The sequence below is a fragment of the Enhydra lutris genome, unplaced genomic scaffold (genome assembly GCF_002288905.1).
Source record: "Enhydra lutris kenyoni isolate GAN:26980312 unplaced genomic scaffold, ASM228890v2 scaffoldscaffold90, whole genome shotgun sequence".
In the NCBI taxonomy this organism is placed as follows: Eukaryota; Metazoa; Chordata; class Mammalia; order Carnivora; family Mustelidae; genus Enhydra; species Enhydra lutris.
This window is the reverse complement of record NW_019154174.1, coordinates 262,937-275,335: the sequence shown is the minus strand read 5'-3', so window position 1 is coordinate 275,335 and position 12,399 is coordinate 262,937. Positions and strand designations below refer to the sequence as shown.

General features: G+C 37.7%; 1 protein-coding gene across 2 annotated transcripts in view; it reads left to right on the top strand.

The window, feature by feature from the left end:
• The window catches only part of LOC111162171 (RB binding protein 6, ubiquitin ligase), a 31,447-nt gene extending 19,297 nt beyond the window's left edge, over window positions 1–12,150 (top strand). The window contains exons 9-18 of one of the 2 annotated variants that reach the window (XM_022526372.1): window positions 824–927; window positions 1,044–1,381; window positions 2,449–2,545; window positions 2,657–2,735; window positions 2,829–2,883; window positions 4,230–4,298; window positions 6,193–6,555; window positions 6,846–6,947; window positions 7,802–9,562; window positions 10,162–12,150. In XM_022526372.1, coding sequence (XP_022382080.1) covers window positions 824–927; window positions 1,044–1,381; window positions 2,449–2,545; window positions 2,657–2,735; window positions 2,829–2,883; window positions 4,230–4,298; window positions 6,193–6,555; window positions 6,846–6,947; window positions 7,802–9,562; window positions 10,162–11,731 — 4,538 coding nt within the window. In that variant the 3' untranslated portion in view covers window positions 11,732–12,150. The remainder of the gene's footprint in view (window positions 1–823; window positions 928–1,043; window positions 1,382–2,448; window positions 2,546–2,656; window positions 2,736–2,828; window positions 2,884–4,229; window positions 4,299–6,192; window positions 6,556–6,845; window positions 6,948–7,801; window positions 9,563–10,161) is intronic. The other variant, XM_022526373.1, reaches the window with a different exon arrangement.
• Window positions 12,151–12,399: the final 249 nt, after the last annotated feature.

Here is a 12,399-nt window from a genome sequence, read left to right as displayed (position 1 = left end):
GGCTGAAGGCAGCGGCTTAAGCGAGTGAGCCACCCAGGCGTCCCTGACTTTTTTTTTTCTGATCATTTATATTAGCATTTGTTTTTTTTTCTGGCGCTTACTCTAAATTTGCCCCTTCTTAACCGAGATGAAAATGGCATCCTCTGAAAATTTTCACTGCTTCTCTGTGGTGTGCTCTCCTCTGGCCTTTTTCATTTCTAAACATAGCTTTGGAACATAAATCTTGATTTGGGGTCCTCTTTAGTGAAGACCAAGGTAAAGAAGAGGTCACTTACAATTTGTTTCAAGGTGTGTCTTAGATTAACAAACCACTTATTACTGGATTTTTTTTACTACACTAAAGCATAATCGGTGAATCTAATTTAGCATTGTTTCTATGTACTGTGCTGGAGGTGTCACTAACCTCCTTGACTGTATAACACTTCTGGTTTTTATCCTCTACTTTCCTTGTGAGGCTTTTTTAAAAAGCCTCTTAGCCATGTAAAGTTTTTCTCTTTCTAGACTATACCTTATTTCTGTGATTTTCCCCTATACTATTCCAACTACTAGCTAAGCAAAGAGAATAGTATTAAGGAAAGAGTGCTTCTTCTCTCACTTTAAAGAAATTATATTCATGGCTTCTATTTTTAATGTAGAAGTTAGAGCCAAGGAGTGCTATTAGGCAAGAGATTTGACTTCTAAGTTTCTTAATCTCAGAAATGATTAGTAATATGTGCTTGGAAACAGAAATGTAACCGATTAGGTATAAGTGGTCTTTGTAATTCCTTCTCTAAACACCAAGTTTGTACTCTGCTTTTATTAATACTTAAAATATTTGACCTAGGTATAAGAACAGCCCTCTTGGAATCAGATGATCATACATGTCCAACCTGCCATCAGAATGACGTCTCTCCTGATGCTTTAATCGCCAATAAATTCTTAAGACAGGTAACTATTTCCATATCCCTTTTCTGAAAAATTTTTAAGAATTTTTGATTGTTTAAACTGTACTTGAGTAAATACAGCCTTACATTTTCCTGCATTTTTCTGTTTGGTATCTATAGGCTGTTAATAACTTCAAAAATGAAACTGGTTATACGAAAAGACTACGAAAACAGTTACCTCCACCACCAACCCCAGTACCGCCTCCGAGACCACTCATCCAGCGGAACCTACAGCCTCTGATGAGATCTCCAATATCAAGACAACAGGATCCTCTTATGATTCCAGTGACATCTTCATCAGCTCACCCAGCTCCTTCTATGTCTTCATTAACTTCTAACCCGTCTTCCTTGGCCCCTCCTGTGCCTGGAAATTCATCTTCTACCCCAGCTCCTGTACCTGATATAACTGCAACAGTGTCCATATCAGTCCACTCAGAAAAATCAGATGGACCTTTCCGGTAAGGCTGTGTGCAACTCTCATGATTCAGAAACAAGTGAGATCAGTAGTACAGTTTTTTTCTTGTATGTTGCTCTAGCAGTTGTAGTAGCCTGCAGTATGTATCGTCCTTGTGAATCACTGTGCTCAGTAAGGTGGGGGACTCAAAAAAGTAACCCTCTTCTAAAGGTTTCCTCGTAACAGATGACCCACTCTTATTGGAGGAACAGGCAAATGAAGGAGATTCACTCGGTAAATGATTAAGCATTCCAAGGTGAAGGACTATACAAGTTGCCAACAACCCTTATTAAATGTCGAATCATAAAGAGATTTCACTTGTGGTCATAATGGTGGTATTAGAAAGAGTCGATTTGAGCAGAACTAAGCACAGTTTGGATCGGTAAAGGGGATAAAACACTGGTGGTGGTAGAATTGTTTTGGAGCAAAATTAGGTAGAAGACCAATGAAAACTCACTTAAATCCTACCACTTCAGACACAAAAAGGACCTTTGACCATGTAGTCCGATGGCTTATAAATTCTTAAAGAAGCAACCACCTTTAAAAAAAAAAAAAAATAGAGCCAGGGTCTGTACAGACCTACTGAAGTAAAAATCTTGAGGATTGGGTCCTTTGCATGTACATGGAAGACTTCTCACTGATTTTCTGTGATTAACAGTGGGAATGAGTCTCAGGGTTCATTGGCTTTTCTAAGATCACCCCTTTGATTCACTAGTGGAGCTGGAAGTAGAATTTACTCTTAATCCTGTCTTCTTTAGGTCCCACACTTTGACTTTGTGTTTGTTTTTTTTAAGCTTTTATTATTCTTACAACCGTGCTGGTTTCTATCATAGCTATCATAGATGGGACTGCTTATGGAGATTTCCATTTTTTTACTTACCACTGTGTGTTTGAGGAACTCTGTAAAGGTCCAGTCCTCTCACTTTCCTCAAAAGTTTTCATCAACTTTGATTTAACTCACCTTAATGCAGGTGGTGGGCAAACAGACTTAGTAATAATAGGTAATTTTTTGCTCTTAATCCTCCATTTCTGATGACTTCTTAATGTATTGCAAACTACATTGTTTTCTAGGGACTCTGATAGTAAAATACTGCCAGCTGCAGCCCTTGCACCCGAGCACTCAAAGGGGACCTCTTCAATTGCAATTACTGCTCTTATGGAGGAAAAGGTAAGTTTGATTGGCTTTTAAATTTGGAGATTTGTCTTACTGTTGTTCTTCTGGGTCTGTTGTTGGGTCTTTTTTTAACTGTTTCTTTTTATTCATGTTTTTTTCCTGCAGGGTTACCAGGTGCCTGTACTTGGAACCCCGTCTTTGCTTGGACAGTCACTATTGCATGGACAGTTGATCCCCACAACTGGTAAGAAAAATTCTGGTCTGAACATTTTTTTCTTTCAAAACAGTTGTAATTTAACATGCAGTTTCATATTTACCTATTGTTTTTGTTTCCAAGGTCCAGTAAGAATAAATACTGCCCGTCCCGGTGGTGGTCGACCAGGTTGGGAACAGTAAGTATATGTTTAAAAATCTCCAGATGGGGCGCCTGGGTGGCTCAGTGGGTTAAAGCCTCTGCCTTCGGCTCAGATCATGATCTCAGGCTCCTGGGATCAAGTCCCGCATCGGGCTCTCTGCTCAGCAGAGAGCCTGCTTCCCTCTCTCTCTCTGCCTGCCTCTCGGTCTACTTGTGATCTCTCTCTGTCAAATAAATAAATAAATTCTTAAAAAAAAAATAAAAATAAAAAAAAATAAAAATCTCCAGATGATTGCTTTTGAACTAGGTAATGGGAATTAGAGTCTAGCGTGTTGCTAATATTTTTTATTGTAAACTCCTCTTTTGTATGCCATATTAACATAGTTTTTATGTAAAGTGTCATAAATTCAAGATTAGGTAAACTATTTTCTAAAAGAATGAGTAATTCTCCTCTTAAAATGGTAAAATATAAAATCTTATCAATTCTTGTTACTTTAATGTCTTACCAAATGGTGATCTTGACAGAATCTCAGTTAATGAATAGATAAGACGTAATTGAAAGTATTTCTTTTGAAAGAATATTTTAAATAGTAAATCACTTGTTGTGCTAATAGATTAAACTTTTTCCTAGTCTTAATAGGGATTTTTGAAATTTGATTTGAGTGAACACATACTAAGGCTACCAAACACAGAATTTCTCATTTTGAATGGTCTGTGTTTGTGAAATTTTATTGCATATTAAAATCTGTAGGATTTTGATCCTTGTATTTGATGATGGTCTGTGGCATTAAAAATTAGTATATTTATTTATGAATGGTCTTTATATAATCATTTCTGTTTCTATAATCTATATAAACACTGATATATTTATATGTAAACTGGCTTATAATCTAAAACTTTGATCTATTTGTTTGAAAGGTAAGTTAGATTTTTCATTTTCAAAAGTATGCTAAGTGAGAGACTTAGCAGATTGTGTCAGAAGGAATACAGAATTTGGAGACAGGTAGGCTTGGGTTGGAATCCCAGCCCCTGAACTTAACAGCTACATGACCTTGGGCCATGCAGTTTTACTCCTCAGTTGTGCAGTGTGCAGCAGATAAAAGGTCTCTATTTCTCTTCTGTAACAAGTCACTTGTAGAATGCTAAATGGAATACCATCTCGTGAAAAATACATTGAGGTTTAATTATTGTCACAATAGTTAATCAAAAAAAATAGTTTTAAGTATATGTAATACTTGCCCATATCTCCTCTATCTGGAACAAATTTCAGAATGAGGATCGGGGAGAGGAGAAAGTTTCTAAAATAGTTAAAATATGTGTCTTAAAGTCTACACATTAAGAGATCATGTGTTATACTCAAGCCCATTTTATCTTTCCGCACAGTTCCAATAAGCTTGGATATCTGGTTTCTCCACCGCAGCAAATTAGAAGGGGGGAGAGAAGCTGCTACAGGTAGGCTTGTTAAACATCTTGAAAAACTGTAATCTGATGACCTGCTGAAAAATATAACACAAAGAAATTAAAGCCACAGCAGTGGCAGGGGAGGGAGGTCATTTGGTTTATGCTTATCTCACTTAAGTCCTCAGGAGTTGCCCTTGAGGCCTAGAGAAGAATAGATTATATTTAGTCTTTTAAATGATGTATTTAGGCTACATCTTTAATACTCCTTCCCAATGACTATTTTCTCCCAGTACACAGCAGAGTATTAGCTTACATTTACTCTTTTGAGGGTAGAAGGGAGTCATTAAGGCCCAGACAATATTAACGTGAAAGTTAACTAGTTCACCTCCCAAGCGTGAAGAAGACTTGCATTTATTTCTCTTCTAGACTCCATTGTTTAAATCTTCTCCCACCTTCTCTTTTCTAAAAGAAAAGACAAAGAGATTGTTCAGGGCTCTTTCCCGGGACAGACCAAAGCAATGTTATTCTGCGGAAGTAAGCCCTAGGTCTTAATATCTAGGTCACACCCGCCACCAGGGTAAAGGGCCTCTAAATTAACTCTATAACAAGAATATATTAAGGGTATCTTTAGTGCTCTGTTGAGAATTGCTAAGTAATAACTTTGTTACTAGATCACTTGTTAATAGAAGATAATATTTACTAATTCAGACTCTGAAAAGAGGCTTAAAATCTGAACCCCTGCTGCTGCTGTTATTTATAATTTAAAAAAACCTTTAACTTGACAGAAAGAAGCCCACCTTTTAAAGAAGCCACTATTTCCTCAGTGAGGGACAGTTCTGAAATGTTGGCTAACACTGTTATTTTCATCCAACCCTTAGAAATAAAACATGGAGATTTCTAGTTGTTAATTACAAATGTCACGAGTCATACTTATTTTCTTGAGGATGAAAGGTAGAGCATAGGGAATATAATCAATGGTATTGTGATGGTGTGTTATGGTGACAGATAGTAGGTTACACTGTTAGCCTCACATAAGGTGTAGACTTAATGAATCGCTGTGTTGCACACCTGAAACTCTACTTCCAGTTTTTAAAAAATGTAACCAGAAGGGGCACCTGGGTGGCTCAGTGGGTTAAAGCCTCTGCCTTCGGCTCAGGTCATGATCCCAGAGTCCTGGAATCGAGCCCCGCATTGGGCTCTCTGCTCAGCAGGGAGCCTGCTTCCTCCTCTTTCTTTCTGCCTATCTCTCCGTCTACTGTGATCTCTGTCTGTCAAATAAATAAATAAAATCTTTTAAAAAATAAATAAATAAATAAAAAATAAAAATGTAACCAGTTAATATAAAGTACTTTAAATCCAAAAACAAAACAAAAAAAAAAAACATGAAACCATTTAAAACTGTGTTTCTAAAGACATTTTAATGACTTCGAGAAAAGTTCATGGTATATATAATGTCAGGTGAAATACGAAATTATAAATATCAAAGGTATTTTGAAGTACTACTTAGAAGGATCCTTTCCACACTTCCTATCTCAAAGGATTATAAGGAAGTGGTTTTTCTTCATTGAAAGTTTTGGTCTGAAGGGTATTCTGGGATGGTCTAGGTCAGAGAGGCATTAACCTTGTCAGTTCCTTGAAATGACAGATTAGGAAGTCACAAAAGATCATTGGGGAGTGATAATGAATCTGAACTTCATAAAAGAGAACTTCTAAATATAGTATCTCCATAGGGAGACGGCCCTGTAAACTTGTATCATCTGGGTCCCCAAATGGCCTTAAAAATTATGTTTTCATATAAATAAGTTCCTATGCTTATTTTGAATAGTTGTTTCTGTCCCATCCTTTGTAAGTTTGAAGGTAATTATGGACAGAAAAGACAGGCTTACTTGTCTGTCTCAGGTGATTTTAGTTTGAAGGAATAATATCTTGGAATTTGTTTCTCCAGAAGTATAAACCGTGGACGACACCACAGCGAAAGATCACAGCGAACTCAAGGCCCGTCACTACCAGCAACTCCAGTTTTTGTGCCTGTGCCACCCCCTCCTCTGTATCCACCCCCACCCCATACACTTCCTCTCCCTCCAGGTGTGCCTCCTCCACAGTTCTCTCCTCAGTTTCCTCCCGGCCAGCCGCCACCTGCTGGCTATAGTGTCCCTCCTCCAGGCTTTCCTCCAGCTCCGGCCAATTTATCGACAACTTGGGTATCGTCAGGAGTGCAGACAGCTCACTCAAATACCATCCCAACAACACAAGCACCCCCGTTGTCCAGGGAAGAATTCTATAGAGAGCAACGACGGCTAAAAGAAGAGTGAGTGTTTTAATTTGAAATTCTCCTACACTTTCATTTTCTGATGTAACATTAAACCAGGTATCTTTGGAAACATTTTCTAGTGTTTCCAGTTAGTGCAAGAAAAATCACCTACAAATTAAACCAAAGCCATACAAGCAACTTCCTCAGGGATTCTTAGTTATTTATAGTTTTAAAGTGGAAAACTAATGGCAATTTCATTCATTTCATTCATGATCTAATTACATTTGTCTTGTTAGTTTTCTTAAATGGTTTTTGTTAACTTTCACTCTTTAACTTTATTTTACTAGGGAAAAGAAAAAGTCCAAGCTAGATGAGTTTACAAATGATTTTGCTAAGGAATTGATGGAATACAAAAAGATTCAAAAGGAGCGTAGGCGCTCATTTTCCAGGTTAGTGTTTTGCAAGCCTTCACAACAGAATTACAAATGGGACTTTGAATATCCAGGGATTAGCTATGGATATAAATAGCATTGCACTTACGGAATTTTTCTGATTCGGTCTAGGTTTATAGAAATGGACATGTAGCTTATTTCCCAATATCTGTTTATTGAAATGTCTCACTGTAAATTCTATTGTGTAGAACTAGCAGTTATGGGGATTAAATTGCCCTTGTCCCTCAAAGTTATTCGTAGCATGAAATAATTGGGAAATGTTTGTGGAAGGAAAGAGAGAAATAGCCGAAGGATATTTCTGAGGACCCTTTTACCTGAGGCAACAGCTTCTTGCTGGAACATTAACCTGTGTAATTAATGAAGTAGTGGTAGAATACAAATTGATTTACCGATAGAAAAACTGAATTATAAAAATTCCCTGGAAGTTTGTTTTTAAAAGACTTATTTTTTAAGCTTACATTTGAAATGTGGTTCCTTTCAAAGCTAGACTACTGGCCAACATAGGACAAAGAAAGTACTCCTACTTAAATAATCAGATAGGAAGTAAAATTTAAACTTAATTGGCATTTTGTTTAATGTTAAGTTAATTGGCTCATATAACTCACGGTACATTAATGCGCTTCACTCTCTAATTGTCAAGATTTCACTTTTGTTTTGTAACAAGTGATTGCTCTGATCTTTGTGTACTTTATTCCATTCCAGTAGAGGTCACTGTGCCTCTTTAATCATCTAAGATGAAATTTGATATAAAGAAAGATGGAACCATGAGGATAGCATGCTAGAATCTGAGTCTATATTTTATTTTGTATATATTTCTCAACTATCAACTATTGTTTTGTTTTTGTTTTTAGGTCTAAATCTCCCTATAGTGGTTCATCATACTCAAGAAGTTCATATACTTATTCTAAGTCAAGATCTGGTTCAACACGTTCACGTTCTTATTCTCGATCATTTAGCCGCTCACACTCTCGTTCCTATTCACGATCACCTCCATACCCCAGAAGAGGCAGAGGCAAGAGCCGAAATTACCGTTCACGGTCTAGATCTCATGGATATCATCGATCTAGATCAAGGTCACCCCCATATAGACGATATCATTCACGGTCAAGATCTCCTCAAGCATTTAGGGGACAATCTCCCAATAAACGTAATGTGCCTCAAGGGGAAACAGAACGTGAATATTTTAATAGATACAGAGAAGTTCCGCCACCTTATGACATGAAAGCTTATTATGGGAGGAGTGTTGACTTTAGAGACCCATTTGAAAAAGAGCGTTACCGAGAATGGGAGAGAAAATATAGAGAGTGGTATGAAAAGTATTATAAAATAGGTTATGCTACTGGAGCACAGCCTAGACCATCAGCAAATAGAGAGAACTTTTCTCCAGAGAGGTTTTTGCCTCTTAATATCAGGAATTCTCCCTTCACAAGAGGCCGCAGGGAAGATTATGCTGGTGGACAAAGTCATAGAAGTCGAAATTTAGGTGGCAACTATCCAGAAAAGCTTTCAACAAGAGACAGTCACAATCAGAAGGACAACACAAAGTCAAAAGAGAAAGAGAGTGAAAATGCTCCGGGAGATGGTAAAGGAAACAAACATAAGAAACATAGGAAAAGAAGAAAGGGGGAGGAAAGCGAAGGCTTTCTAAACCCTGAGTTATTAGAAACTTCTAGAAAATCGAGAGAACCTACAAGTGGTGAAGAAAATAAAACAGACTCATTGTTTGTTCTCCCAAGTCGAGATGATGCTACACCTGTTAGAGATGAACCAATGGATGCTGAATCTATCACTTTTAAATCGGTGTCTGAAAAAGACAAGAGGGAGAAAGACAAACCAAAAGCAAAAGGTGATAAGACCAAACGAAAAAATGATGGCTCTACTGTGTCAAAAAAGGAAAACGTTGCAAAACCTACTAAGGGACCTCAAGAAAAACTAGACGGAGAGCGTGAAAAATCTCCTCGATCTGAACCTCCACTTAAAAAAGCCAAAGAGGAGACTCCAAAGACTGACAATGCTAAATCATCATCTTCCTCCCAAAAAGATGAAAAGATCATTGGTACCCCCAGGAAAGCTCACTCGAAGTCGGCAAAAGAACACCAAGAGACAAAACCAGTCAAAGAGGAAAAAGTAAAAAAGGATTACTCCAAAGATGTCAAATCAGAGAAGCTCACTAATAAGGAAGAAAAGGCCAAGAAGCCTAGTGAAAAAAGTAAGCCACCTGACAGCAAGGGAGAAAAAAGAAAAAGAAAAACTGAAGAAAAGGGTGCAGATAAAGATTTTGAATCCTCTTCAACGAAAATCTCTAAACTAGAAGTAACTGAAATAGTGAAACCATCACCAAAGCGTAAAATGGAACCTGATATTGAAAAGATGGATAGGACCCCTGAGAAGGACAAAATTTCATCATCAACTGCCCCAGCCAAAAAAATCAAGCTCAACAGAGAAACTGGTAAGAAAATTGGAAGTACAGAAAATGTATGTAATACAAAAGAACCCTCTGAAAAATTGGAGTCAACATCTAGCAAAGTTAAACAAGAAAAAGTCAAAGGAAAGGTCAGACGAAAAGTAGCTGGAGCCGAGGGATCCAGCTCAACGCTTGTGGATTATACCAGGTAACTGATTATGGGTGGTTGGGTGTGGATGCTTGTTTTGGGAAAGAATTTACTTTAATTTTATCAATGCTTGTACTTCTAAAGTGTAATATGTTATTTAAGAAGGGGTTAGGCTGCTTAATTCCTGTCTTTAAAGAAAGGAGTTGAAGGTGGTTAAATTTTGTGGATGAGCCACATTTTTTTTTTTTTTTTTTTTTTTTTTACACAATCCTACATTTAAATCATTTAATCTCTTATCAGAATAAGGGCATTGGGGCGCCTGGGTGGCTCAGCGGGTTAAAGCCTCTGCCTTCGGCCCAGGTCATGATCCCGGGGTCCTTGGATCGAGCCCCGCATCGGGCTCTCTGCGCGGCGGGGAACCTGCTTCCTCCTCTCTCTCTCTCTGTCTGCCTCTCTGCCTACTTGTGATCTCTGTTGGATAAATAAATTTTAAAAAATTAAAAAAAAAAAAAAAGAATAAGGGCATTGGCTTTTGAGCATTAAAAGGACATTTATGGTTAAGGTAGCCTTTTTATACTTAGTAGTGTTCAGTAGTAGGTAAATTTTTCATTAAATTCATCACAGATTAACAGCATTTTAATTTTTTTTTTTTTTTTTAGTACGAGCTCAACTGGAGGCAGTCCTGTGCGGAAATCTGAAGAGAAAACAGATACAAAACGAACTGTCATTAAAACTATGGAAGAATATAATAATGACAATACAGCTCCTGCTGAAGATGTTATTATTATGATTCAGGTTCCTCAGTCCAAATGGGATAAAGATGACTTTGAATCTGAAGAAGAAGATGTTAAGACCACACAGCCTGTGTCAAGTGTAGGAAAACCTGCCAGTGTTATTAAAAATGTCAGCACTAAACCGTTAAATACAGTCAAGTATACTGAAAAAGAAAGTGAGTCATCAGAGAAAATTCAGAAACTCACCAAGGAAGTGAGCCATGAACTTATACAGCATGAGATCAAAAGTTCAAAAAACTCTGCATCCAGTGAAAAGGGGAAGACCAAAGATCGAGATCATTCAGTGTTGGAGAAGGAAAACCCTGAGAAGAGGAAGAACAGCACTCAGCCAGAGAAGGATAGTAACGTGGACCGTCTGAATGAACAAGGAAATTTTAAAAGTCTGTCTCAATCTTCCAAAGAGACAAGAACTTCAGATAAGCATGATTCCGTTCGAGGTTCTTCAACTAAAGACTTTACCCCCAACAGAGACAAAAAAACCGACTATGACAACAGAGAATACTCAAGTTCCAAACGTAGAGAGGAAAGAAATGAGTTAACAAGAAGGAAAGACTCTCCTTCTCGAAGTAAAGATTCTGCATCTGGACAGAAAACTAAGCCAAGGGAGGAGAGAGATTTGCCCAAAAAAGGAACAGGAGATTCCAAAAAGAGCAATTCCAGTCCTTCAAGAGAGAAAAAACCTCATGATCACAAAGCCACTTATGATACAAAACGCCCAAGTGAAGAGACAAAACCTGTAGATAAAAATCCTTGTAAAGATCGTGAGAAGCACACATTAGAAGCAAGGAACAATAAAGAGTCAAGTGGCAATAAATTACCATGTGTGCTTAACCCACCAGACCCACAGACTGAAAAAGAGCAAGTTCCTGGGCAGACTGACAAGAATGCAGTGAAGCCAAAACCGCAGTTAAGTCACTCCTCCCGACTTTCCTCCGACTTAACTAGAGAGACTGATGAAGCTGCTTTTGAACCAGACTATAATGAAAGTGACAGTGAAAGCAATGTGTCTGTGAAAGAGGAGGAAACTTCGGGAAAAATTTCTAAGGAAGTGAAAGAGAAAATCGTGGAGAAAGCAAAAGACAGCGTGGACCCGGCAGCAGGCGGCCAGATAGGTACAGCCAGGAGCCAGAGCCAGAGCAGCCCTAGTGTTAGTCCAAGTCGAAGTCATAGCCCTTCTGGAAGCCAGACCCGAAGCCACAGCAGTAGTGCCAGCTCTGCAGAGAGTCAGGACAGCAAGAAGAAGAAGAAAAAAAAGGAAAAGAAAAAGCACAAGAAGCATAAAAAACATAAGAAGCATAAGAAGCATGCGGGCACTGAAGTAGAATTGGAAAAAAGCCAAAAACACAAACACAAGAAAAAGAAGTCAAAGAAGAGCAAAGATAAAGAAAAGGAGAAGGAGAAAGATGACCAAAAAGTGAAATCTGTCCCTGTATAAAAGGACAGATTTTAAAAATTGACTTAATTACTAAGTCATCTGTATTAAATTTTGTTATAATGTAAAGAGATTCAAGCCTTGTAAATAATGATATGGAAGACCCTGTGCTGCACTTAAAATATTGCTGCTTGATTATTTGATTTTTACATCAGAGCTTTATAACACGAACTTTTGTACAGAATTGTGAGTTGTGACCATGTAACACGAGAGGTTTTGCTAGGGCCTATTATTTTTAACCACCATTAATTAGTTGGGGTGGAGTTTACCGTACTGTGAAATTTTCACATTTGAATTTTTTTAATTGCCTGGCAAAAGCTGGTATCAGTTCTAAAATATCAGCAGAATGATTTGCTGAATTCATTACAACCCCGTTATGTCACTTTTTGATTACAATAAAAGTTTTCAGTAAACTTTTCAAATGTCGAATATTTGTGGTTTTTTTTGAAGGAAGTGTGTCATGTCTCTTCCCCCTTCCATTTCCTCATTTAAAATAGCCTTTGAGCCTGTAGTATATGTTGCACCAAATAAACAAAATTAGGAAGTAAACTTGGTAGATAAACTTCATCAGTGGGCTGGTGGTAGGTGGCCAGAAGTAAGAAATCAGGATTAGTTGGAAAATTGGTTGGAAAAAATCAAGGGTCGTAAATATATATAGTAATTCGAAGTTT